The sequence below is a fragment of the Rhinichthys klamathensis genome, unplaced genomic scaffold, assembly GCF_029890125.1.
Source record: "Rhinichthys klamathensis goyatoka isolate OS25496 unplaced genomic scaffold, OSU_Roscu_1.1 h1tg000256l_1, whole genome shotgun sequence".
Lineage (NCBI taxonomy): Eukaryota > Metazoa > Chordata > Actinopteri > Cypriniformes > Leuciscidae > Rhinichthys > Rhinichthys klamathensis.
In genome coordinates, this window is record NW_026606778.1 from 992,220 (window position 1) to 1,017,500 (window position 25,281).

Here is a 25,281-nt window from a genome sequence, read left to right on the forward strand (position 1 = left end):
AGATCCCTATTTTTACATGATATGAGGGGCACTGACCAGAGGAAGCACTAAAGACAGACAACACACATCTAGAGATGCTGACAGATGTCTGACGCAGCAACTTTTGAAGGCTCTTGACATAAGTGTGAGTCTTGAGAGCGACAGAGAGACAGAGTACAGGAGGCGGTCTGTCACATTACAGAAAGTGCCAAACATGCAAAAACATCATGTGAAATGAGGCTGCACACTAGAGACTGTGTTTATAATTCGGAATATCTAGAATTTTCAGTCACGCAAGTTTGCATGATATTGCACAAGACCAAAAGAGACTTGACAGCATCAGAATTTAAAAAAGGAACCTCACTTCAATCTGAACTAAATGACTGATGAAAGTTGTTGACAGTTACTCAAATAAGAACAACAGCTATGGGAATTATGTTCTCAGATGTCATACCACTCCAAATAATATATTCAAGGAGACATATATGATGGAAAACAGGAATTTCCTTGATCTTTTCAAATTAAAAAAAGATGTATTTTCCCAGTCCAAGCTGCAAAATTTGCATGAATGATACATTCAGAAATGTTCATGCCATGGTATTGGTGCCAGAAACACTAGCACATTAACATATGATCATTGACATGCATTTTAACATATATTAAGTACTCAGCAACTTATTTTTCCATAATGAATGATCTAGTAACACAAGTTAATAGAGGTAATTTAAATACAGAATAATTGCCTGTTTTGAGGTGTGTTACATTTTTGTTTGCTCTTACAAATGTTTGTTTATATATATACACAGTATATATATATATATATATATATATATATATATATATATATATAAACATTTGTAAGAGCAAAAACATTTTTTTTTACAAATAGTTTTTTTTACACTTTTGTTTGTTTTAGAACAATTGTTTATATGACTGTTTATGCTACAAGAAACCAGCAAAACAAGTCTTCTAGATTGCTTCTTTTTTTTTTTTTTTACAAAAGTGTATACACCTCTAAAATGTTAAATGTGGACAATACACTCTGAAAAATAAAAGTTCTTTATTGGCATCGATGGTTCCATAAAAAACCTTAAACATCTATGAAGTCTTTCCAAACTTTCCAAAAGGTTCTTTATAATGGAAAAGGGTTCTTTAAAGAACTGTTCACTGAAAGGTTCTTCTATGGCATCGCTGCGAAAACCTCCTTTTGGAACTGTTATTTTTGAGAGTGTAGGTATAAATAATAATAATGATAATAATTTGGTAAATTTATACAGCGCTTTTCAGAGCACACAAAGCGCTTTTCATAGAAGGGGGGATCTCCTCAACCACCACCAATGTGCAGTATCAGGTGGCAGCAATATTGCACCAGAATGCCCACCACACACCGGCCTATTGGTGGAGAGGAGACAAGCCAATCAGAATATATGGTGATGATTAGGAGGCCATGATGATGGACAAAAGCCAATGGGCAAATTTGGCCAGAATGACGGTGTTAAAACCCTACTCTTCTTTCAAAGGACATCCTGGGATTTTTAATCACCACAAAGAGCCAGGGCCTGGGTTTAACATCTCACCCGAAGGACGGTGCTCTTTAACAGTATAGTGTCCCCATCACTATACTGGGGTGTTAGGACCCACACAGACCACAGGGTGAGCGCCCCCTGCTGGCCTCACTAACACCTCTTCCAGCAGAAACCTAGATTTCTCGGGAGGTCTCCCATCCAGGTACTGACCAGGCTCAACCCTGCTTAGCTTCAGTGTGTAACCAGTCTTGGGCTACAGGGTGATACGACAAAAAGTCACCTGTGTGACCTTCTGTTACCTGTTCCAGGAGGTCCTCCACCTTCCTCTGCCAGCTCTCCCTGGCTGCCATCATCTCCAGTTCTCTCTGCTGGGAAAGTTGTGTCAGGGCCACCTGTCTCTCTGCCTGATGTTCGGCTGTAAGCTCTTCCCGAAGACCCTTCAGCTCATCCCTGAAACCAAAAAGAGAAAGAGAGGGTGCAACTGAAACAGATTCAAAGATGCATTACTTTAACAGCATGGAAGTGACTCTGAAAGTGAGATATTAAATGTTAATAAGAACCTCACAGATGTCTCAGTAACCTTCAGCTCACTGTATATTGTGTGCTGCTCTGCGATTCGATGTTAACCTCTTACTCTTGTAATTAGCATATTTTAATCCAAATGCATGCCTGTGTGAGAGGATTTGTCACAGGCTTTGATGCAGGACAGACTGCTCCTATTTTAGATTTGATTTGCCGTGTGAACTCTCTAAAAACCAAACACTGTGTGTACAGTCACAGTTTATTCAATTTAACGCACTGTGCACAGAAATGTCTCGCTCTGTTTTTAGCTCCATCATGTCTACAGTAATGCATGACTTTGTGCAGAACCTTAGAGCATCGGTCCACTTGAGATCCAGCTCTTCTGTGATTTTGTCCATTTTCTGTTTCTCCTCTGTTTTGATAGTGATGACCCTGGCTTCATGTTGCTGTTTCTGGGTTTCTATCTCCTCCTGTGAGTGGATAATGATTCATCATGGAAAAAAGCAAAGAGAGAAAGCAGTTTCCAGTAGAGCTGATTATACAAATGGCATCTTTAGACATGCAGGCTCTTCCTGCACTCCGCAGGCTTTAGTGCAAAACAAAAGCGGCTGTTTTTGGGTGTCTTAAAAATTGAATGAGGCTTAATTTTTCTTTTAAGATCCCCGCCGCGCTCTATTATCCGTCTCCTATTGCAGTGATTGCCACACCGAATTCCCGCTTCTCCCTCTAAACGGCGAGATGCGTCAGTGGTTTTTCACGCTTCTAAAAGCGTGAAAGAACTTGAAAATTTTATATCAACATCTCTAAACGCTTCTATTTTTCTATGTAACGAGAGCCTGACTCAAAATGCACGTAATTCATAATAAATGGAGTAAAAAAAAAGTGGATCGCTTTACTTGTAGATCTGTGAGCATATTGCTCGTCTCTCTCACTCTCGCCCTAGTGGCATCCAACTCGATGAGAAGCTTTTCCTGGCTGTCTTTAAGACAGGAGATGTGGCTCTCAGCAGAATCCAGATTTTCTTCACTGTCCTTCACAAGATCCTTTAAATGGGACACCTGAGAGAAGACACAAAGACAATCATGTATAAGATGTATAAAATCAAAATATATGGGTCATTCTTACTATGCAGTACATTCTCTTACAAAAGACATTATTCTTCAGGAAGTGAAATCTTTTTTTGGTGGAAAAAACAAGCATTAGCAATGAATTCTGTGGTGTTTTGGCTTTTCTCTAAATTCTAAAGCATTCCATCCTGTCTGCTGACAAAAATAAATATATATAAAAAAAAATAAAAAAACAGCAATTATCAGGGCCAAGCACAAAGAGCACGATAAGCCATGCCAAGATGGCTGAGAGCATCAGACCAGCTGCAACAACGAGCAATTAAAGACATTTTAAGATGGTTTTAGGCTGAAATATTATAAATACAATCACTTGTGATGATTTAATGATTTTTCACTTTTGACCAATAGGTGGCGCTGTGACTAAATTGATGTGGTGTGGTCAGAGTGAGGTGACAATGACAAATGCAAAGTTTGGTGACAATATGCCAAAACATTGCAGAGATAAAGCCTCAGAGTCGTTTTGGCATCATGCCTAAACTTTGTTAATGTTGTAAACAAAAATCGACACGAAATCCATAACGTATTGCCAGCATGGTCTGAAAATGATATGATTCAATTTTGGTGAAAATCAGACAAACAGTCTAGGAGGAGTTCGAAAAAATAGGTTTTGAAAGAAAATTAAAATAGCAGACAGGAAGATATGGCAAAGTTGGTATCTATGTTCTCAGCATGAACCAAGGAATACATTCAGACCAGTTCCATTACAATAAGCTAAATTATTCAAAAGCTATTAGCATTTTTTTTTTTAAATGTCATTATAACTTTAGACCACAAGGTGGCGCTTTCTTGAAACAGACCAGCTGCGTAATGATACACCAATGCATTTGTAAAATATAGCAATTTATGTCAGAATACTGTGTTGTTAGTGGCAATAAAAAAATGTTTTTATTATAGCAGTTCCACCGCTTTTTTTATGTGTCCTCAGAGTGAGCCTAAACATATGTGTCAAATTTGGTGAAAATATCTTATTTACAAAATTTTTGACATTTGGGCATTAGTGAATTGCCAGCTACCTATGTTTCCAAATTTCCTACTGTAGTTTTTTGTCAATCGGACTAACGGTTTCGAAGATATTCACAAACGTTTTTAAACGGTAAATCACAATGCTGCACAAACCATAAGGCGAAACCTAGCATGTTTGGTATCATTGGACTCATTCAGGAATCTAAGGAGATGACACCCGTGAAAATATGTCAACCAAATCCAAAGTTAAAAGCATGTGAATATTTGATTTTACCACTAGGTGGCGCTGGCTCAAAACTTCTCAGGTTCCTTCAGGGCATTGTGCTGATCACCCATACCGAGTTTCGTAACGATACGCCAATGCGTTCATAAAATACACCATTTTATTACAAAATTCTAAATGGATATCATTCGACTCGGCATGCCGCCCAGAATCTATCAAGACCCCTTTTATGATTTTCAGAAGTTATAAGCAAAAATAGCTATTTTTTGGTATCTTCGGATCAGTAGGTGGCGCTGCGCGACTGAATTGCCTTAGGTAATTTTTTTAGGTAATATGAAATGTAATCTTGTTAAAACGGATTTCATACAATTGGTATAGAAATTTTTGTAACGATACCCAGCGCTAAAGCTGTGTTCACACTACAAGCGACTTTGTCGCTGCAGGTCGCCAGTGGCTGGCGGTTAGTTCGCTGGAGGGCGTTCCCACTACTGGTTGCCTAGTAATGTTTGTGAGTGACATTCCTGGATGTTACTCTATGTTGTAGACAACAAATACGTTTTCTTGGCGCTACATACAAACATTTTGGACGGAAAAGTCAAAATATAAATGGAATCAGTACATAAAATGCATAATATTAAAGATGAACGAGAAACAGTGAGTGCTCTTTGCCATCGCGGCTATTTAACTGCAGCAAACGGGCAAATCCCGGTCTATCTGGGTTCCCCAAACCATTCAGGCACGGAGTCAGTACGGTGAATACAACTGTATGTACACGGAGATATATCATAAATTATAGGACAGTTTCTGACTGCTAAAATGAGCTTCTTGTTCAACTTGCCTCGGTCAGACTCAGCACTGAAGAGTGACGGATCACTGACTTCACTCCTATTGGTTGTCGCTCCCGAAAGTCGCTCTTCATTTGCATAAAGTTAAACAGATCTCAAGTTTGTCGCGTCGCCAGACACGCCCCATCTGGTCACCAACGGTCGCTGTCGCGCGTGTCGCCAGAAATCGCCCGCTCCCCATTGAAATGAAATGGTATCGTGTCGCTTTGTCCCTTGTAGTGTGAACGGGGCTTAATTCACGTAAACACAGTCAGTTGTGTTTTAGGTGAACGTAAACAGTTGAGAAAGAAAATGCATGTGTATAATGGGTCTGTGCGTCAGGTCTTAAAGTGACAGCAGCCTAATATACCTGCTGCCAAATTATGAGATAATATTAAAAAATATCTATATAGCAGTTTTTCCCCATGGCATCGATGTCAAAAATGTGGCTGGTGAGCAAAAAAGTTATGTCAAGCCCTAAATAATATAATATAATATAATATAATATAATATAATATAATATAATATAATATAATATAATATAATATAATATAATATAATATATAATTATAAGTAGTCATATTAGACTGATATTGGAAGCAGATGATATCAATATCAGTGTAAAATATAATAATTATTATTAAGCAGCTACTTGGGATAAAACATGAAATAAAATAGGTTTAAGTTTTGTATAATTTAATTAATTTAATTTAAATTGTATTATATTTCAAGCAACACATTTTTTTTTATTTTTTTTTAACTATAAGAACACTGACTTAAAATTCAAAAATATATATATATAAATAAATATAGCTGCGAGCAGCGATTACGGGCCCAAGCCGGTGGCACCGCAACCCCGGTGCCTTTAGTTACCTAAAGGCACCGGGGTGGCGGTACCACCGGCTTTGGCCCTTCATCGCTGCTCGCAGCTATATTTATTTATATATATATATATATATATATATATATATATATAAAGCCGGTGGCACCGCCACCCTGGTGCCTTTAGGGTTATTGTGCACGACGTGCAAAAACGTAACCCTGCTTTGACTGTCGAAAAGAAGTGTGCTGTAGAGCTTGTATCAGTGTGGGCTCTGCAAAAGTGTGCATCGAGGGCACATATCAACCACAAAGTATGCGAGAGCAACCTTCTGAAAGGTCAGGTCTACATCCAGGTCTACATCTGCCGTGTGTTTACATCATAGTAGTGAAGTTTGAAGCAATCAGGTGATTTCAAAGCTTTTTGAAAGTGACAGACTTCCTGCTGCCAGTTGGTGGCGCTATAACCGGGGTGGCGGTGCCGCCGGCTTTGGCCCTTTCACGCTGCTCGCAGCTATATTTATATATATATATACACACACACACACACACATATATATATATATATATATATATATATATATATATATATATATATATATATATATATACATAAATATATATATATTGTTTTTTTAAGAGACAAGACAGAATATTACTTGCCTGATCTGATTAGAAAAATAGTGTTTGTGTGTGTGTGTGTGTGTGTGTGTGGCGTAATTGAACAATGTAGACATAAAGACATACTCCGTCCTTTTGTTCATACAGGACATTATTCAAACTGCAAAGTGTTTACTTATATTTGTGTACACTCGCAATAAAACACAACATTGTGCTTTTGTCAAACTATAAACTCTTGTCAAACTGTAAACTACAACTGTCACCCAACCAAAATCTCTTACACACACACACACACACACACACACAGTTTAAAAGCAAAAAATATCAAACAATCCTATTTAAAAACAGTCTGTGGGAGCCATCTTTTGGACATTCATCATATCGCATTGGTTTTCATTTCTTGTCATCAAACAGAGCCCTAATCTGTTTATTTTTTCAGTTACACATTCTACATTGATTAAAAAAGAAAAATCAAAGGTGTTTTTATTTTATACAGAAATAAATAATCTATCATTCAGATGAGAATAAAGTTAGTGTTAGTTCAAATTTTAAGGAAAACAAATATATGATCTGAAATATAGCACATTCATGTAAAATTCATTTAGGTTCGATTACCAAACATACAATCTTAATGTAATTTAAAGCAAACAATACATTTAAAATATATGGGTTGTATGACTATTTTTTAATATAAAAAGATATATATCCAAAAAGACAAGGTCTAAAGTTTAACAAGGGTTAAACTCTTATCACTGTAACAGACACAATCACACACACAATCACACACACACACACAAGTCAAATCACTTACATTTTAGATGCAATATTGACTTTTTTTCTGTTTCAGCAGCGAAACTAGCTAAACAAAGATCACAGCAGAACCATCGAGCATCTCACAGCAACGTGTTTTCTCATTACTGAATGATTCAGCATTTTGAACGAATCGGTTGACTCAAAGATTCAATGACCAATCCATAATCTGTCTCATTCATGAATGACTCAGCCGTTCGAACGAATCGTTCGAACAAATGAATCAATGACTCGCTCATTAAGACGGTCGCCTGGCGACACCTAATGACGGCTTAGTGATATGTTTAAAAGTATCATTCTTTCAAACGATTGTTAATTAACTCATATTTGAAACATAAGCTATATATATATATATATACACACATATATACACACAAAAATAAAATAAAAACACATTTGAAGCGTGTTTGCTTACTAAATTGTGAGCAGAACGAAAGTTGCAGCAAATATCAGCAACAGGAGTCAAATTTCATTAATCACGAGAGTGAAGAGCTGACTGAAAAGATGATGACGGAATAGGCTATTTTATGTAAAAGCGCCTATTTAAGCGAATCTATCATTGGACTCTTTTGTTGTTGTGTTTTCCGTGAAAAATAATAGACTATTGAACTCACAATTCAAGCAATTGGCCCCCGATATTGCACTAATTTTAAAGTGACACTAAAAAGTATGCGGCTGCAGTGGCATTCATTACGGTGCGCGTCCATGGCGACGAGCGAGCAAAACAGAGCGAACGTTTTTTCATTTCTACTTCCATAGAAATTCATTCGAGCGCACTGTGAGCGCCACCACTATAAATGTCCTTACTTTACTTTCACTTTTAACTTAGCGATATAAAAGCCCCCGGTGTTACACGTCAAATAACCGGTGAGAAAAAATTCTCGGAGTCACATAGCAGCTACCTATATTTAAATACAACAGGCCTACCTGATTTTGAACACAAGAGGGCAGTATAGCCCTATGTATTATTTGATATATTTATTTTTTAACTGAATAGTGCATCCTGGCTGTTTTTAAACTTGTACATTATTCTTAAATTGAAAACAAGAATAAAATGGGTTTAGTTCTGATATTTGTATAATTTTATCTAGAAATAAATGGTGTATAATTAAATTTTTAGAAGATATGAGGCTTTTAGTGTTTATTTTTTTTTACATGACTTTAATCCCTCGCCATAGCAAAACAATTAGAGATATTCAATAGATATTCACAATTATGCTTCTTAAATGTATTTTCATCATGTTGAAAAAGTTTGGTGGGAATAAAATAAACCACTTAAGAGGAGTGGGTAAAAATGTAGAGCCTGGTTTTGCAAAACATCCACATTAAGACCAAAATAGCCCACTTCCTGTTGGGCTGGCTTAAAGTTGTTTGGCCCGATGAGATCTATATGTGTACAGAGTTTCATAATATTACATGCAAGTGTGTTTGATTTATGGACCAAATTTTCTGACCAAGTTAATTTAATTAATAAACTAATTATATAAAACTATTTTCAATGCACTACAATTCAACTGGTTATATGCCTTTACTTATTAATACAACTTATTTAAAAAATACAAGGCGTAAGACATTTTTTTTTTCTTTTTTAATGCAGGCCAAACCACACAGCAGTCAAATGGTTAATCTAGCCCCCCTCCCCCTCCCCACACTCACAGACACACACACACACACATAGACGTAGGCTCAGAGAGAGAGAGACATAAAATGACAATTTTCAAACCAAAATATCTGACTTCCTGTTGGTTGGAGCTATTGAGTGTAAATTAGAAAGTTGTCTGGCTGGAGGAGAACAATACACATACCGATTTTTATTACTGTAGATAAAATCAATCCCCCCACTTTTGACAAAAGGTGGCGCTACTGAGCCCCTCACCACGCCCGTTTCTGAAACTCTGCACATGTCTACTGTCTAATAAATGTGATGTGTCTGTCGGGTTTCATGCAATTTCAAGTATGTTAAGAGTCTCAAAAGCATCAACAAAGAATAATAAAGTTTGATGCGTTGCCACGGCAACAGTATCTAAGATATCAATAATCCTTTCTCAGGTCTACATCTGCCGTGTGTCTACATTATACACATAAAGTTTGAAGCAAATTGGGTAAAAATAAGAGGGTGATTTCAAAGCCTTTAGGAAGTGACACACTTCCTGCTGCCAGTTGGTGGCGCTATAACTTTGACTCACAATAGTCACATCCATGTGATCGGACTCTTACAGCGAACACACTGCTGAAGTTTCATCAAGATCAGTTAATGTATGCAGAAGTTATAACACACTTCCTGTTTCCTTTATTCGCCATAAATTCGTTTCCTCGCCACGGCCAAACCGTTCGAGATATCAAAAATCCCCTGGCAACTTTTCATCCTCAATGTCTTGACTTCATGCTGACCGAGTTTCGTGGCGATTGGTTGAATTCTCTAGGAGGAGTATATCGAATTCCAGGGGCATACGCTTCCAAACAAACCATAATAGCCGACTTCCTGTTGGGCTGGGGTAAAAAGTAAAAGTACAAAGGATATATGAATCGATGAGATCTATATGTGTACCGAGTTTCATATTATTACATTCAAGCGTGTTTGATTTATGGACCAAGTTTTCGGACCCTGTTCCAGGGGGCGCTGTCGAGCCCCCCTGCCACGCCCGGGTACCAGCTTCAGCCCGGCCCTGATGGCCGCGGGTTCTGACCCGTGTGCAAAGTTTCAAGAGTTTTTGAGCATGTTAAGGGCCCCAAAAGTGCGCTGAGAGTCTCAAAAGTATCCAAAAAGAATATTAAAGTTTGATGCGTTGTCACGGCAACAGCATCTAAGATATCAACAATCCTTTCACAGGTCTACATCTGGCGTGTGTCTACATTATACACATCAAGTTTGAAGCAAATCGGGTAAAGCCTGTTTGATTTATGGACCAAGTTTTCGGACCCCGTTCCAGGGGGCGCTGTCGAGCCCCCCTGCCACGCCCGGGTACCAGCTTCAGCCCGGCCCTGATGGCCGCGGTTTCTGACCCGTGTGCAAAGTTTCAAGAGTTTTTGAGCATGTTAAGGGCCCCAAAAGTGCGCTAAGAATCTCAAAAGTATCCAAAAAGAATATTAAAGTTTGATGCGTTGTCACGGCAACAGCATCTAAGATATCAACAATCCTTTCACAGGTCTACATCTGGCTTGTGTCTACATTATACACATCAAGTTTGAAGCAAATAGGGTAAAGCGTGTTGGATATATGGACCAAATTGTCTGACCCGTTCAAGGGGGCGCTGTCGAGCCCCCCTGCCACGCCCGGGTACCAGCTTCAGCCTGGCCCTGATGGCCGCGGGTTTTGTCCCGTGTGCAAAGTTTCAAGAGTTTTCGAGCACGTTAAGGGCCCCAAAAGTGCCCGAAAGCATAAAAAAGCATGAAAAAGCTTAAAAAAAGGAATATTAATGTTTGATGCATTGCCATGGCAACAGTATCTAAGATATCAATAATCCTTTCACAGGTCTACATCTGGCGTGTGTCTACATTATGCACATGAAGTTTGAAGCAAATCGGGTAAAAATAAGAGGGTGATTTAAAAGCATTTTGAAAGTGACACACTTCCTGCTGCCAGTTGGTGGCGCTATAACTTTGACTCACAATAGTCACATCCATGTGATCGGGCTCTTACAACGAACACACTGCTGAAGTTTCATCAAGATTAGTTAATGTATGCAGTAGTTATAACACACTTCCTGTTTCACGTTTCTCGCCATAATTTCGTTTACTCGCCACGGCCAAACCGTTCGAGATATCAAAAATCCCCTGGCAATTTTTCATCCTCAGTGTCTTGACTTCATGCTGACCGAGTTTCGTGCCGTGTGTTTGAATTCTCTAGGAGGAGTATTTCACATTCCATTGCATGTGTTTTCCAAACAACCCTTAATAGCCGACTTCCTGTTGGGCTGGGGTAAAAAGTAAGAGCATGAAGTATATATGAACCGATGAGATCTATATGTGTACTGAGTTTCATATTATTACATGCAAGCGTGTTTGATTTATGGACCAAGTGTTCAAACCCCGTTCCAGGGGGCGCTGTCGAGCCCCCCTGCCACGCCCGGGTACCAGCTTCAGCCCGGCCCTGATGGCCGCGGGTTCTGAGATGTGTGCAAAGTTTCAAGAGTTTTCGAGCACGTTAAGGCCCCCAAAAGTGCCCAAAAGGTAGTAAAATAATAATAATAATAATAATAATAATAATAAATATAGCTGCGAGCAGCGATTACGGGCCCAAGCCGGTGGCACCGCAACCCCGGTGCCTTTAGTTACCTAAAGGCACCGGGGTGGCGGTACCACCGGCTTTGGCCCTTCATCGCTGCTCGCAGCTATATTTATATATATATATATATATATATATATATATATATATATATATATATATATATATATATATATATAAAGCCGGTGGCACCGCCACCCTGGTGCCTTTAGGGTTATTGTGCACGACGTGCAAAAACGTAACCCTGCTTTGACTGTCGAAAAGAAGTGTGCTGTAGAGCTTGTATCAGTGTGGGCTCTGCAAAAGTGTGCATTGAGGGCACATGTCAACCACAAAGTATGCGAGAGCAACCTTCTGAAAGGTCAGGTCTACATCCAGGTCTACATCTGCCGTGTGTTTACATCATAGTAGTGAAGTTTGAAGCAATCAGGTGATTTCAAAGCTTTTTGAAAGTGACAGACTTCCTGCTGCCAGTTGGTGGCGCTATAACCGGGGTGGCGGTGCTGCCGGCTTTGGCCCTTTCACGCTGCTCGCAGCTTTATTTATATATATATATACACACACACACACACACACATATATATATATATATATATATATATATATATATATATATATACATAAATATATATATATTGTTTTTTTAAGAGACAAGACAGAATATTACTTGCCTGATCTGATTAGAAAAATAGTGTTTGTGTGTGTGTGTGTGTGTGTGTGGCGTAATTGAACAATGTAGACATAAAGACATACTCCGTCCTTTTGTTCATACAGGACATTATTCAAACTGCAAAGTGTTTACTTATATTTGTGTACACTCGCAATAAAACACAACATTGTGCTTTTGTCAAACTATAAACTCTTGTCAAACTGTAAACTACAACTGTCACCCAACCAAAATCTCTTACACACACACACACACACACAGTTTAAAAGCAAAAAATATCAAACAATCCTATTTAAAAACAGTCTGTGGGAGCCATCTTTTGGACATTCATCATATCGCATTGGTTTTCATTTCTTGTCATCAAACAGAGCCCTAATCTGTTTATTTTTTCAGTTACACATTCTACATTGATTAAAAAAGAAAAATCAAAGGTGTTTTTATTTTATACAGAAATAAATAATCTATCATTCAGATGAGAATAAAGTTAGTGTTAGTTCAAATTTTAAGGAAAACAAATATATGATCTGAAATATAGCACATTCATGTAAAATTCATTTAGGTTCCATTACCAAACATACAATCTTAATGTAATTTTTAAGCAAACAATACATTTAAAATATATGGGTTGTATGACTATTTTTGAATATAAAAAGATATATATCCAAAAAGACAAGGTCTAAAGTTTAACAAGGGTTAAACTCTTATCACTGTAACAGACACAATCACACACACAATCACACACACACACACAAGTCAAATCACTTACATTTTAGATGCAATATTGACTTTTTTTCTGTTTCAGCAGCGAAAATAGTTAAACAAAGATCACAGCAGAACCATCGCGCATCTCACAGCAACGCGTTCTCATTACTGAATGATTCAGCATTTTGAACGAATCGGTTGACTCAAAGATTCAATGACCAATCAATCCATAAACATCTATCTCATAAGTGTTTACTTATATTTGTGAACAATCGCAATAAAACACAACATTGTGCTTTTGTCAAACTGTAAACTACAACTGTCACCCAACCAAAATCTCTTTTTTATTTTATACAGAAATAAATAATCTATCATTCAGATGAGAATAAAGTTAGTGTTAGGTCAAATTTTAAGGAAAACTCTGAAATATAGCACATTCATTTAAAATTCATTCAGGTTCAATTACCAAACATACAAATCTTAATGTAATTTAAAGCAAACAATACATTTAAAATATATGGGTTGTATGCCTATTTTTTTTTATATAAAAAGATATATATCCAAAAAGTAACAGACACAATCATACACACACACACACACACACACACACACACACACACACACACACACACACACACACACACACACACACACACACACACACACACACACAGACACACACACAAGTCAAATCACTTACATTTTATATGCAATATTGACTTTTTTCTGTTTCAGCAGTGAAACTAGTTAAACAAAGATCACAGCAGAACCATCGAGCATCTCACAGCAACGTGTTTTCTCATTACTGAATGATTCAGCATTTTGAACGAATCGGTTGACTCAAAGATTCAATGACCAATCCATAATCTGTCTCATTCATGAATGACTCAGCCGTTCGAACGAATCGTTCGAACAAATGAATCAATGACTCGCTCATTAAGACGGTCGCCTGGCGACACCTAATGACGGTTTAGTGATATGTTTAAAAGTATCATTCTTTCAAACGATTGTTAATTAACTCATATTTGAAACATAAGCTATATATATATATATACACACATATATACACACAAAAATAAAATAAAAACACATTTGAAGCGTGTTTGCTTACTAAATTGTGAGCAGAACGAAAGTTGCAGCAAATATCAGCAACAGGAGTCAAATTTCATTAATCACGAGAGTGAAGAGCTGACTGAAAAGATGATGACGGAATAGGCTATTTTATGTAAAAGCGCCTATTTAAGCGAATCTATCATTGTACTCTTTTGTTGTTGTGTTTTCCGTGAAAAATAATAGACTATTGAACTCACAATTCAAGCAATTGGCCCCCGATATTGCACTAATTTTAAAGTGACACTAAAAAGTATGCGGCTGCAGTGGCATTCATTACGGTGCGCGTCCATGGCGACAAGCGAGCAAAACAGAGCGAACGTTTTTTCATTTCTACTTCCATAGGAATTCATTCGAGCGCACTGTGAGCGCCACCACTATAAATGTCCTTACTTTACTTTCACTTTTAACTTAGCGATATAAAAGCCCCCGGTGTTACACGTCAAATAACCGGTGAGAAAAAATTCTCGGAGTCACATAGCAGCTACCTATATTTAAATACAACAGGCCTACCTGATTTTGAACACAAGAGGGCAGTATAGCCCTATGTATTATTTGATATATTTATTTTTTAACTGAATAGTGCATCCTGGCTGTTTTTAAACTTGTACATTATTCTTAAATTGAAAACAAGAATAAAATGGGTTTAGTTCTGATATTTGTATAATTTTATCTAGAAATAAATGGTGTATAATTAAATTTTTAGAAGATATGAGGCTTTTAGTGTTTATTTTTTTTTACATGACTTTAATCCCTCGCCATAGCAAAACAATTAGAGATATTCAATAGATATTCACAATTATGCTTCTTTAATGTATTTTCATCATGTTGAAAAAGTTTGGTGGGAATAAAATAAACCACTTAAGAGGAGTGGGTAAAAATGTAGAGCCTGGTTTTGCAAAACATCCACATTAAGACCAAAATAGCCCACTTCCTGTTGGGCTGGCTTAAAGTTGTTTGGCCCGATGAGATCTATATGTGTACAGAGTTTCATAATATTACATGCAAGTGTGTTTGATTTATGGACCAAATTTTCTGACCAAGTTAATTTAATTAATAAACTAATTATATAAAACTATTTTCAATGCACTACAATTCAACTGGTTATATGCCTTTACTTATTAATACAACTTATTTAAAAAATACAAGGCGTAAGACATTTTTTTTTCTTTTTTAATGCAGGCCAAACCACACAGCAGTCAAATGGTTAATCTAGCCCCCCTCCCCCTCCCCACACTCACAGACACACACACACACACATAGACGTAGGCTCAGAGAGAGAGAGACATAAAATGACAATTTTCAAACCAAAATATCTGACTTCCTGTTGGTTGGAGCTATTGAGTGTAAATTAGAAAGTTGTCTGGCTGGAGGAGAACAATACACATACCGATTTTTATTACTGTAGATAAAATCAATCCCCCCACTTTTGACAAAAGGTGGCGCTACTGAGCCCCTCACCACGCCCGTTTCTGAAACTCTGCACATGTCTACTGTCTAATAAATGTGATGTGTCTGTCGGGTTTCATGCAATTTCAAGTATGTTAAGAGTCTCAAAAGCATCAACAAAGAATAATAAAGTTTGATGCGTTGCCACGGCAACAGTATCTAAGATATCAATAATCCTTTCTCAGGTCTACATCTGCCGTGTGTCTACATTATACACATAAAGTTTGAAGCAAATTGGGTAAAAATAAGAGGGTGATTTCAAAGCCTTTAGGAAGTGACACACTTCCTGCTGCCAGTTGGTGGCGCTATAACTTTGACTCACAATAGTCACATCCATGTGATCGGACTCTTACAGCGAACACACTGCTGAAGTTTCATCAAGATCAGTTAATGTATGCAGAAGTTATAACACACTTCCTGTTTCCTTTATTCGCCATAAATTCGTTTCCTCACCACGGCCAAACCGTTCGAGATATCAAAAATCCCCTGGCAACTTTTCATCCTCAATGTCTTGACTTCATGCTGACCGAGTTTCGTGGCGATTGGTTGAATTCTCTAGGAGGAGTATATCGAATTCCAGGGGCATACGCTTCCAAACAAACCATAATAGCCGACTTCCTGTTGGGCTGGGGTAAAAAGTAAAAGTACAAAGGATATATGAATCGATGAGATCTATATGTGTACCGAGTTTCATATTATTACATTCAAGCGTGTTTGATTTATGGACCAAGTTTTCGGACCCTGTTCCAGGGGGCGCTGTCGAGCCCCCCTGCCACGCCCGGGTACCAGCTTCAGCCCGGCCCTGATGGCCGCGGGTTCTGACCCGTGTGCAAAGTTTCAAGAGTTTTTGAGCATGTTAAGGGCCCCAAAAGTGCGCTGAGAGTCTCAAAAGTATCCAAAAAGAATATTAAAGTTTGATGCGTTGTCACGGCAACAGCATCTAAGATATCAACAATCCTTTCACAGGTCTACATCTGGCGTGTGTCTACATTATACACATCAAGTTTGAAGCAAATCGGGTAAAGCCTGTTTGATTTATGGACCAAGTTTTCGGACCCCGTTCCAGGGGGCGCTGTCGAGCCCCCCTGCCACGCCCGGGTACCAGCTTCAGCCCGGCCCTGATGGCCGCGGTTTCTGACCCGTGTGCAAAGTTTCAAGAGTTTTTGAGCATGTTAAGGGCCCCAAAAGTGCGCTAAGAATCTCAAAAGTATCCAAAAAGAATATTAAAGTTTGATGCGTTGTCACGGCAACAGCATCTAAGATACCAACAATCCTTTCACAGGTCTACATCTGGCTTGTGTCTACATTATACACATCAAGTTTGAAGCAAATAGGGTAAAGCGTGTTGGATATATGGACCAAATTGTCTGACCCGTTCAAGGGGGCGCTGTCGAGCCCCCCTGCCACGCCCGGGTACCAGCTTCAGCCTGGCCCTGATGGCCGCGGGTTTTGTCCCGTGTGCAAAGTTTCAAGAGTTTTCGAGCACGTTAAGAACCCCAAAAGTGCCCGAAAGCATAAAAAAGCATGAAAAAGCTTAAAAAAAGGAATATTAATGTTTGATGCATTGCCATGGCAACAGTATCTAAGATATCAATAATCCTTTCACAGGTCTACATCTGGCGTGTGTCTACATTATGCACATGAAGTTTGAAGCAAATCGGGTAAAAATAAGAGGGTGATTTAAAAGCATTTTGAAAGTGACACACTTCCTGCTGCCAGTTGGTGGCGCTATAACTTTGACTCACAATAGTCACATCCATGTGATCGGCCTCTTACAACGAACACACTGCTGAAGTTTCATCAAGATTAGTTAATGTATGCAGTAGTTATAACACACTTCCTGTTTCACGTTTCTCGCCATAATTTCGTTTACTCGCCACGGCCAAACCGTTCGAGATATCAAAAATCCCCTGGCAATTTTTCATCCTCAGTGTCTTGACTTCATGCTGACCGAGTTTCGTGCCGTGTGTTTGAATTCTCTAGGAGGAGTATTTCACATTCCATTGCATGTGTTTTCCAAACAACCCTTAATAGCCGACTTCCTGTTGGGCTGGGGTAAAAAGTAAGAGCATGAAGTATATATGAACCGATGAGATCTATATGTGTACTGAGTTTCATATTATTACATGCAAGCGTGTTTGATTTATGGACCAAGTGTTCAAACCCCGTTCCAGGGGGCGCTGTCGAGCCCCCCTGCCACGCCCGGGTACCAGCTTCAGCCCGGCCCTGATGGCCGCGGGTTCTGAGATGTGTGCAAAGTTTCAAGAGTTTTCGAGCACGTTAAGGCCCCCAAAAGTGCCCAAAAGGTAGTAAAATAATAATAATAATAATAAAATATAGCTGCGAGCAGCGATTACGGGCCCAAGCCGGTGGCACCGCAACCCCGGTGCCTTTAGTTACCTAAAGGCACCGGAGTGGCGGTGCCGCCGGCTTTGGCCCTTCATCGCTGCTCGCAGCTATATTCATATATATATATATATATATATATATATATATATATATATATATATATATATATATATATATATATAAACAAGCCGGTGGCACCGCCACCCCGGTGCCTTTATATATATATATATATGTCTACATTGTTCAATCACGCCTCACACACACACACACACTTTTGCAGAGCCCACACCAATGCAAGCTCTATAGCACACATCTTCTCAAAGGTCAAAGCGGAGTTACGATATTGCCCGTCATGCACAGTAACCCTAAAGGCACCGGGGTGGCGGTGCCACCGGCTTGTTTATATATATATATCGTATTCTTCTAACTTGTAAAAAACTATTAACTTTTGTTAATATTCAACCATTTCACAACTAACTTTTTTCCATAGATCAAACACAACATAATTATATGGTGGACTGAAACAAAAATTATTAATTAAATAAAATTATTGTTTTCCTCTGAAATAGCAAAAGCATCACACACTAGCTGTACCTGCTCTAAATAAAAAATAGTAATTCAATAAAAATACAAAATCGAACTAAATAAAATAAATTATTACAAAAACAAAATCAAACCATCAAAATATTCCACAACAAATCCTTTAAATTTAATGATATTCAGAACAGAACACGAATAAAAAAATAACTATAATAAAGCCAAAACGAAATAATTTAAAACAAAAGTAAAAGTAAGTGGTGTTAGGCTCACGTAAATCTCTCTTTAGAATCTAAATGTTGCAACATTTGCGATGTATTTGGATGCTAAACTATTCTTTATTACAGGCTTTGTACTTCACTCACGTTCCAATATCGACGGAAAAAATCATCCTCTTCACTTGTGCAAAAATGTGCTTGGAAAAATCACAGTGGAGCGGTGCTTACTGTGAATGATACAAATTGTACTACTGACTATTTCAACATAGCAGTGTAATTTGTATATGTTAGGTTGAATGTTTTATTATTGTGTGTGTGTGTGTGTGTGTGTGTGTTTGTGTGTGTGTGTGTGTGTGTGTCAGTGTGTGTGTGGGGGTCTGGGTGGCTCAGCGCGATTGAACAGTGAAACATACTCCGTCATTTTCTTCATACAGGACATCATTCAAACGTCAAAGTGTTTACTTATATTTGTGTACACTCGCAATAAAACACAACATTGTGTTTTTGTTAAATAAATTAAAGTAATACGTCCCCCGAAATGGCGCTAATTTTAAAATGAAACTAAAATGCTCACGGCTGCACGGGCATTCATAACTCTGCGCGCCCACGGTGAGGGACGAGCAGAACAGAGCGAACGTTGTTTAGTTCATTCCTACTTCCATAGGAATTAATTGAAAAAGCTCACTCTACTCTGCACCATTATTAATGAATTGTGCAGACGTCCTTATTTTACTTTCGCTTTTTACCTGATTTTGAACACAAGAGGGCAGTATAACACTATGTATGATTTGGAAAAAAAAAATTTTGACTAAACAACCATTCTGGCTGTTTTTAAACTTAAACATTATTCTCTAATTGCTCTCACCATGCCCGTTTCTGAAACTCTGCACATGTCTACTGTCTAATAAATGTGATGTGTCTGTCGGGTTTCATGCAATTTCAAGTATGTTAAGAGTCTCAAAAGCATCAACAAAGAATAATAAAGTTTGATGCGTTGCCACGGCAACAGTATCTAAGATATCAATAATCCTTTCTCAGGTCTACATCTGCCGTGTGTCTACATTATACACATAAAGTTTGAAGCAAATTGGGTAAAAATAAGAGGGTGATTTCAAAGCCTTTAGGAAGTGACACACTTCCTGCTGCCAGTTGGTGGCGCTATAACTTTGACTCACAATAGTCACATCCATGTGATCGGACTCTTACAGCGAACACACTGCTGAAGTTTCATCAAGATCAGTTAATGTATGCAGAAGTTATAACACACTTCCTGTTTCCTTTATTCGCCATAAATTCGTTTCCTCGCCACGGCCAAACCGTTCGAGATATCAAAAATCCCCTGGCAACTTTTCATCCTCAATGTCTTGACTTCATGCTGACCGAGTTTCGTGGCGATTGGTTGAATTCTCTAGGAGGAGTATATCGAATTCCAGGGGCATACGCTTCCAAACAAACCATAATAGCCGACTTCCTGTTGGGCTGGGGTAAAAAGTAAAAGTACAAAGGATATATGAATCGATGAGATCTATATGTGTACCGAGTTTCATATTATTACATTCAAGCGTGTTTGATTTATGGACCAAGTTTTCGGACCCTGTTCCAGGGGGCGCTGTCGAGCCCCCCTGCCACGCCCGGGTACCAGCTTCAGCCGGGCCCTGATGGCCGCGGGTTCTGACCCGTGTGCAAAGTTTCAAGAGTTTTTGAGCATGTTAAGGGCCCCAAAAGTGCGCTGAGAGTCTCAAAAGTATCCAAAAAGAATATTAAAGTTTGATGCGTTGTCACGGCAACAGCATCTAAGATATCAACAATCCTTTCACAGGTCTACATCTGGCGTGTGTCTACATTATACACATCAAGTTTGAAGCAAATCGGGTAAAGCCTGTTTGATTTATGGACCAAGTTTTCGGACCCCGTTCCAGGGGGCGCTGTCGAGCCCCCCTGCCACGCCCGGGTACCAGCTTCAGCCCGGCCCTGATGGCCGCGGTTTCTGACCCGTGTATGCATAAAGTATCATTTTAACTTTTAAAAAACTATTAACATTTGTTAATAGTACATTGCCTGTCTTTTGTTAATAGGACAAAACATAGTTATTATATTTTATAATATTTTATAAATATATAAAATAAACATTTGTAATGAAATCGTTCAAAAAAATGATATTAGCATTGTTTTAAACTTTGAAATAGAAGTAGCGCAATGCCTGGCCACTCCCGCGCCGCCTCCTTTTCACAATCCGAGGGAACCGTCTCCGGAATATTAACCTCACTCCTAGAAGTCCAATTCTCATTATTCATGCCTCTTACCTGGGATTGATTGCACACACACACACACACACGCACGCACGCACGCACGCACTCACACGCACACACACACACACACACACGTGTCAAGTCACTTACATTTTAGATGCAATATTGACTGTTCTTCTGTTTCAGCAGCGAAAATAGTTAAACAAAGATCACAGCAGAACCATTGCATCTCACAGCAACGTGTTTTCTCATTACTGAATGATTCAGCATTTTGAACAAATTGGTTGACTCAAAGATTCAATGACCGATCCATAAACATCTGTCTCATTCATGAATGACTCAGTCGTTCAAACGAATCGTTTGAACGAATGAATCAATGACCCGCTCATTAAGACGGTCGCCTGGCGACACCTAGTGACGGTTTAGTGTTATTTGATTATACACTCAAAATATTCCACAACAAATCCTTTAAATTTAATGATATTCAGAACAGAACACGAATAAAAAAATAACTATAATAAAGCCAAAACGAAATAATTTAAAACAAAAGTAAAAGTAAGTGGTGTTAGGCTCACGTAAATCTCTCTTTAGAATCTAAATGTTGCAACATTTGCGATGTATTTGGATGCTAAACTATTCTTTATTACAGGCTTTGTACTTCACTCACGTTCCAATATCGACGGAAAAAATCATCCTCTTCACTTGTGCAAAAATGTGCTTGGAAAAATCACAGTGGAGCGGTGCTTACTGTGAATGATACAAATTGTACTACTGACTATTTCAGTTAAATAAATTAAAGTAATACGTCCCCCGAAATGGCGCTAATTTTAAAATGAAACTAAAATGCTCACGGCTGCACGGGCATTCATAACTCTGCGCGCCCACGGTGAGGGACGAGCAGAACAGAGCGAACGTTGTTTAGTTCATTCCTACTTCCATAGGAATTAATTGAAAAAGCTCACTCTACTCTGCACCATTATTAATGAATTGTGCAGACGTCCTTATTTTACTTTAGCTTTTTACCTGATTTTGAACACAAGAGGGCAGTATAACACTATGTATGATTTGGGAAAAAAAATTTTTTGACTAAACAACCATTCTGGCTGTTTTTAAACTTAAACATTATTCTCTAATTGCTCTCACCATGCCCGTTTCTGAAACTCTGCACATGTCTACTGTCTAATAAATGTGATGTGTCTGTCGGGTTTCATGCAATTTCAAGTATGTTAAGAGTCTCAAAAGCATCAACAAAGAATAATAAAGTTTGATGCGTTGCCACGGCAACAGTATCTAAGATATCAATAATCCTTTCTCAGGTCTACATCTGCCGTGTGTCTACATTATACACATAAAGTTTGAAGCAAATTGGGTAAAAATAAGAGGGTGATTTCAAAGCCTTTAGGAAGTGACACACTTCCTGCTGCCAGTTGGTGGCGCTATAACTTTGACTCACAATAGTCACATCCATGTGATCGGACTCTTACAGCGAACACACTGCTGAAGTTTCATCAAGATCAGTTAATGTATGCAGAAGTTATAACACACTTCCTGTTTCCTTTATTCGCCATAAATTCGTTTCCTCGCCACGGCCAAACCGTTCGAGATATCAAAAATCCCCTGGCAACTTTTCATCCTCAATGTCTTGACTTCATGCTGACCGAGTTTCGTGGCGATTGGTTGAATTCTCTAGGAGGAGTATATCGAATTCCAGGGGCATACGCTTCCAAACAAACCATAATAGCCGACTTCCTGTTGGGCTGGGGTAAAAAGTAAAAGTACAAAGGATATATGAATCGATGAGATCTATATGTGTACCGAGTTTCATATTATTACATTCAAGCGTGTTTGATTTATGGACCAAGTTTTCGGACCCTGTTCCAGGGGGCGCTGTCGAGCCCCCCTGCCACGCCCGGGTACCAGCTTCAGCCGGGCCCTGATGGCCGCGGGTTCTGACCCGTGTGCAAAGTTTCAAGAGTTTTTGAGCATGTTAAGGGCCCCAAAAGTGCGCTGAGAGTCTCAAAAGTATCCAAAAAGAATATTAAAGTTTGATGCGTTGTCACGGCAACAGCATCTAAGATATCAACAATCCTTTCACAGGTCTACATCTGGCGTGTGTCTACATTATACACATCAAGTTTGAAGCAAATCGGGTAAAGCCTGTTTGATTTATGGACCAAGTTTTCGGACCCCGTTCCAGGGGGCGCTGTCGAGCCCCCCTGCCACGCCCGGGTACCAGCTTCAGCCCGGCCCTGATGGCCGCGGTTTCTGACCCGTGTATGCATAAAGTATCATTTTAACTTTTAAAAAACTATTAACATTTGTTAATAGTACATTGCCTGTCTTTTGTTAATAGGACAAAACATAGTTATTATATTTTATAATATTTTATAAATATATAAAATAAACATTTGTAATGAAATCGTTCAAAAAAATGATATTAGCATTGTTTTAAACTTTGAAATAGAAGTAGCGCAATGCCTGGCCACTCCCGCGCCGCCTCCTTTTCACAATCCGAGGGAACCGTCTCCGGAATATTAACCTCACTCCTAGAAGTCCAATTCTCATTATTCATGCCTCTTACCTGGGATTGATTGCACACACACACACACACACGCACGCACGCACGCACGCACTCACACGCACACACACACACACACACACGTGTCAAGTCACTTACATTTTAGATGCAATATTGACTGTTCTTCTGTTTCAGCAGCGAAAATAGTTAAACAAAGATCACAGCAGAACCATTGCATCTCACAGCAACGTGTTTTCTCATTACTGAATGATTCAGCATTTTGAACAAATTGGTTGACTCAAAGATTCAATGACCGATCCATAAACATCTGTCTCATTCATGAATGACTCAGTCGTTCAAACGAATCGTTTGAACGAATGAATCAATGACCCGCTCATTAAGACGGTCGCCTGGCGACACCTAGTGACGGTTTAGTGTTATTTGATTATACACTCAAAATATTCCACAACAAATCCTTTAAATTTAATGATATTCAGAACAGAACACGAATAAAAAAATAACTATAATAAAGCCAAAACGAAATAATTTAAAACAAAAGTAAAAGTAAGTGGTGTTAGGCTCACGTAAATCTCTCTTTAGAATCTAAATGTTGCAACATTTGCGATGTATTTGGATGCTAAACTATTCTTTATTACAGGCTTTGTACTTCACTCACGTTCCAATATCGACGGAAAAAATCATCCTCTTCACTTGTGCAAAAATGTGCTTGGAAAAATCACAGTGGAGCGGTGCTTACTGTGAATGATACAAATTGTACTACTGACTATTTCAGTTAAATAAATTAAAGTAATACGTCCCCCGAAATGGCGCTAATTTTAAAATGAAACTAAAATGCTCACGGCTGCACGGGCATTCATAACTCTGCGCGCCCACGGTGAGGGACGAGCAGAACAGAGCGAACGTTGTTTAGTTCATTCCTACTTCCATAGGAATTAATTGAAAAAGCTCACTCTACTCTGCACCATTATTAATGAATTGTGCAGACGTCCTTATTTTACTTTAGCTTTTTACCTGATTTTGAACACAAGAGGGCAGTATAACACTATGTATGATTTGGGAAAAAAAATTTTTTGACTAAACAACCATTCTGGCTGTTTTTAAACTTAAACATTATTCTCTAATTGCTCTCACCATGCCCGTTTCTGAAACTCTGCACATGTCTACTGTCTAATAAATGTGATGTGTCTGTCGGGTTTCATGCAATTTCAAGTATGTTAAGAGTCTCAAAAGCATCAACAAAGAATAATAAAGTTTGATGCGTTGCCACGGCAACAGTATCTAAGATATCAATAATCCTTTCTCAGGTCTACATCTGCCGTGTGTCTACATTATACACATAAAGTTTGAAGCAAATTGGGTAAAAATAAGAGGGTGATTTCAAAGCCTTTAGGAAGTGACACACTTCCTGCTGCCAGTTGGTGGCCCTATAACTTTGACTCACAATAGTCACATCCATGTGATCGGACTCTTACAGCGAACACACTGCTGAAGTTTCATCAAGATCAGTTAATGTATGCAGAAGTTATAACACACTTCCTGTTTCCTTTATTCGCCATAAATTCGTTTCCTCGCCACGGCCAAACCGTTCGAGATATCAAAAATCCCCTGGCAACTTTTCATCCTCAATGTCTTGACTTCATGCTGACCGAGTTTCGTGGCGATTGGTTGAATTCTCTAGGAGGAGTATATCGAATTCCAGGGGCATACGCTTCCAAACAAACCATAATAGCCGACTTCCTGTTGGGCTGGGGTAAAAAGTAAAAGTACAAAGGATATATGAATCGATGAGATCTATATGTGTACCGAGTTTCATATTATTACA

At 38.6% G+C, this 25,281-nt stretch overlaps 1 protein-coding gene across 1 annotated transcript in view; it reads right to left on the minus strand.

Moving 5' to 3' along the window:
• fam184aa (family with sequence similarity 184 member Aa) overlaps window positions 1-25,281 on the minus strand; it is a 66,796-nt gene that overhangs the window by 21,141 nt on the left and 20,374 nt on the right. Inside the window, exons 7-9 of the mRNA XM_056267178.1 lie at window positions 2,924-3,085; window positions 2,376-2,497; window positions 1,805-1,955 (exon numbers count right to left, since the gene is read on the minus strand). Coding sequence (XP_056123153.1) covers window positions 1,805-1,955; window positions 2,376-2,497; window positions 2,924-3,085 — 435 coding nt within the window. The remainder of the gene's footprint in view (window positions 1-1,804; window positions 1,956-2,375; window positions 2,498-2,923; window positions 3,086-25,281) is intronic.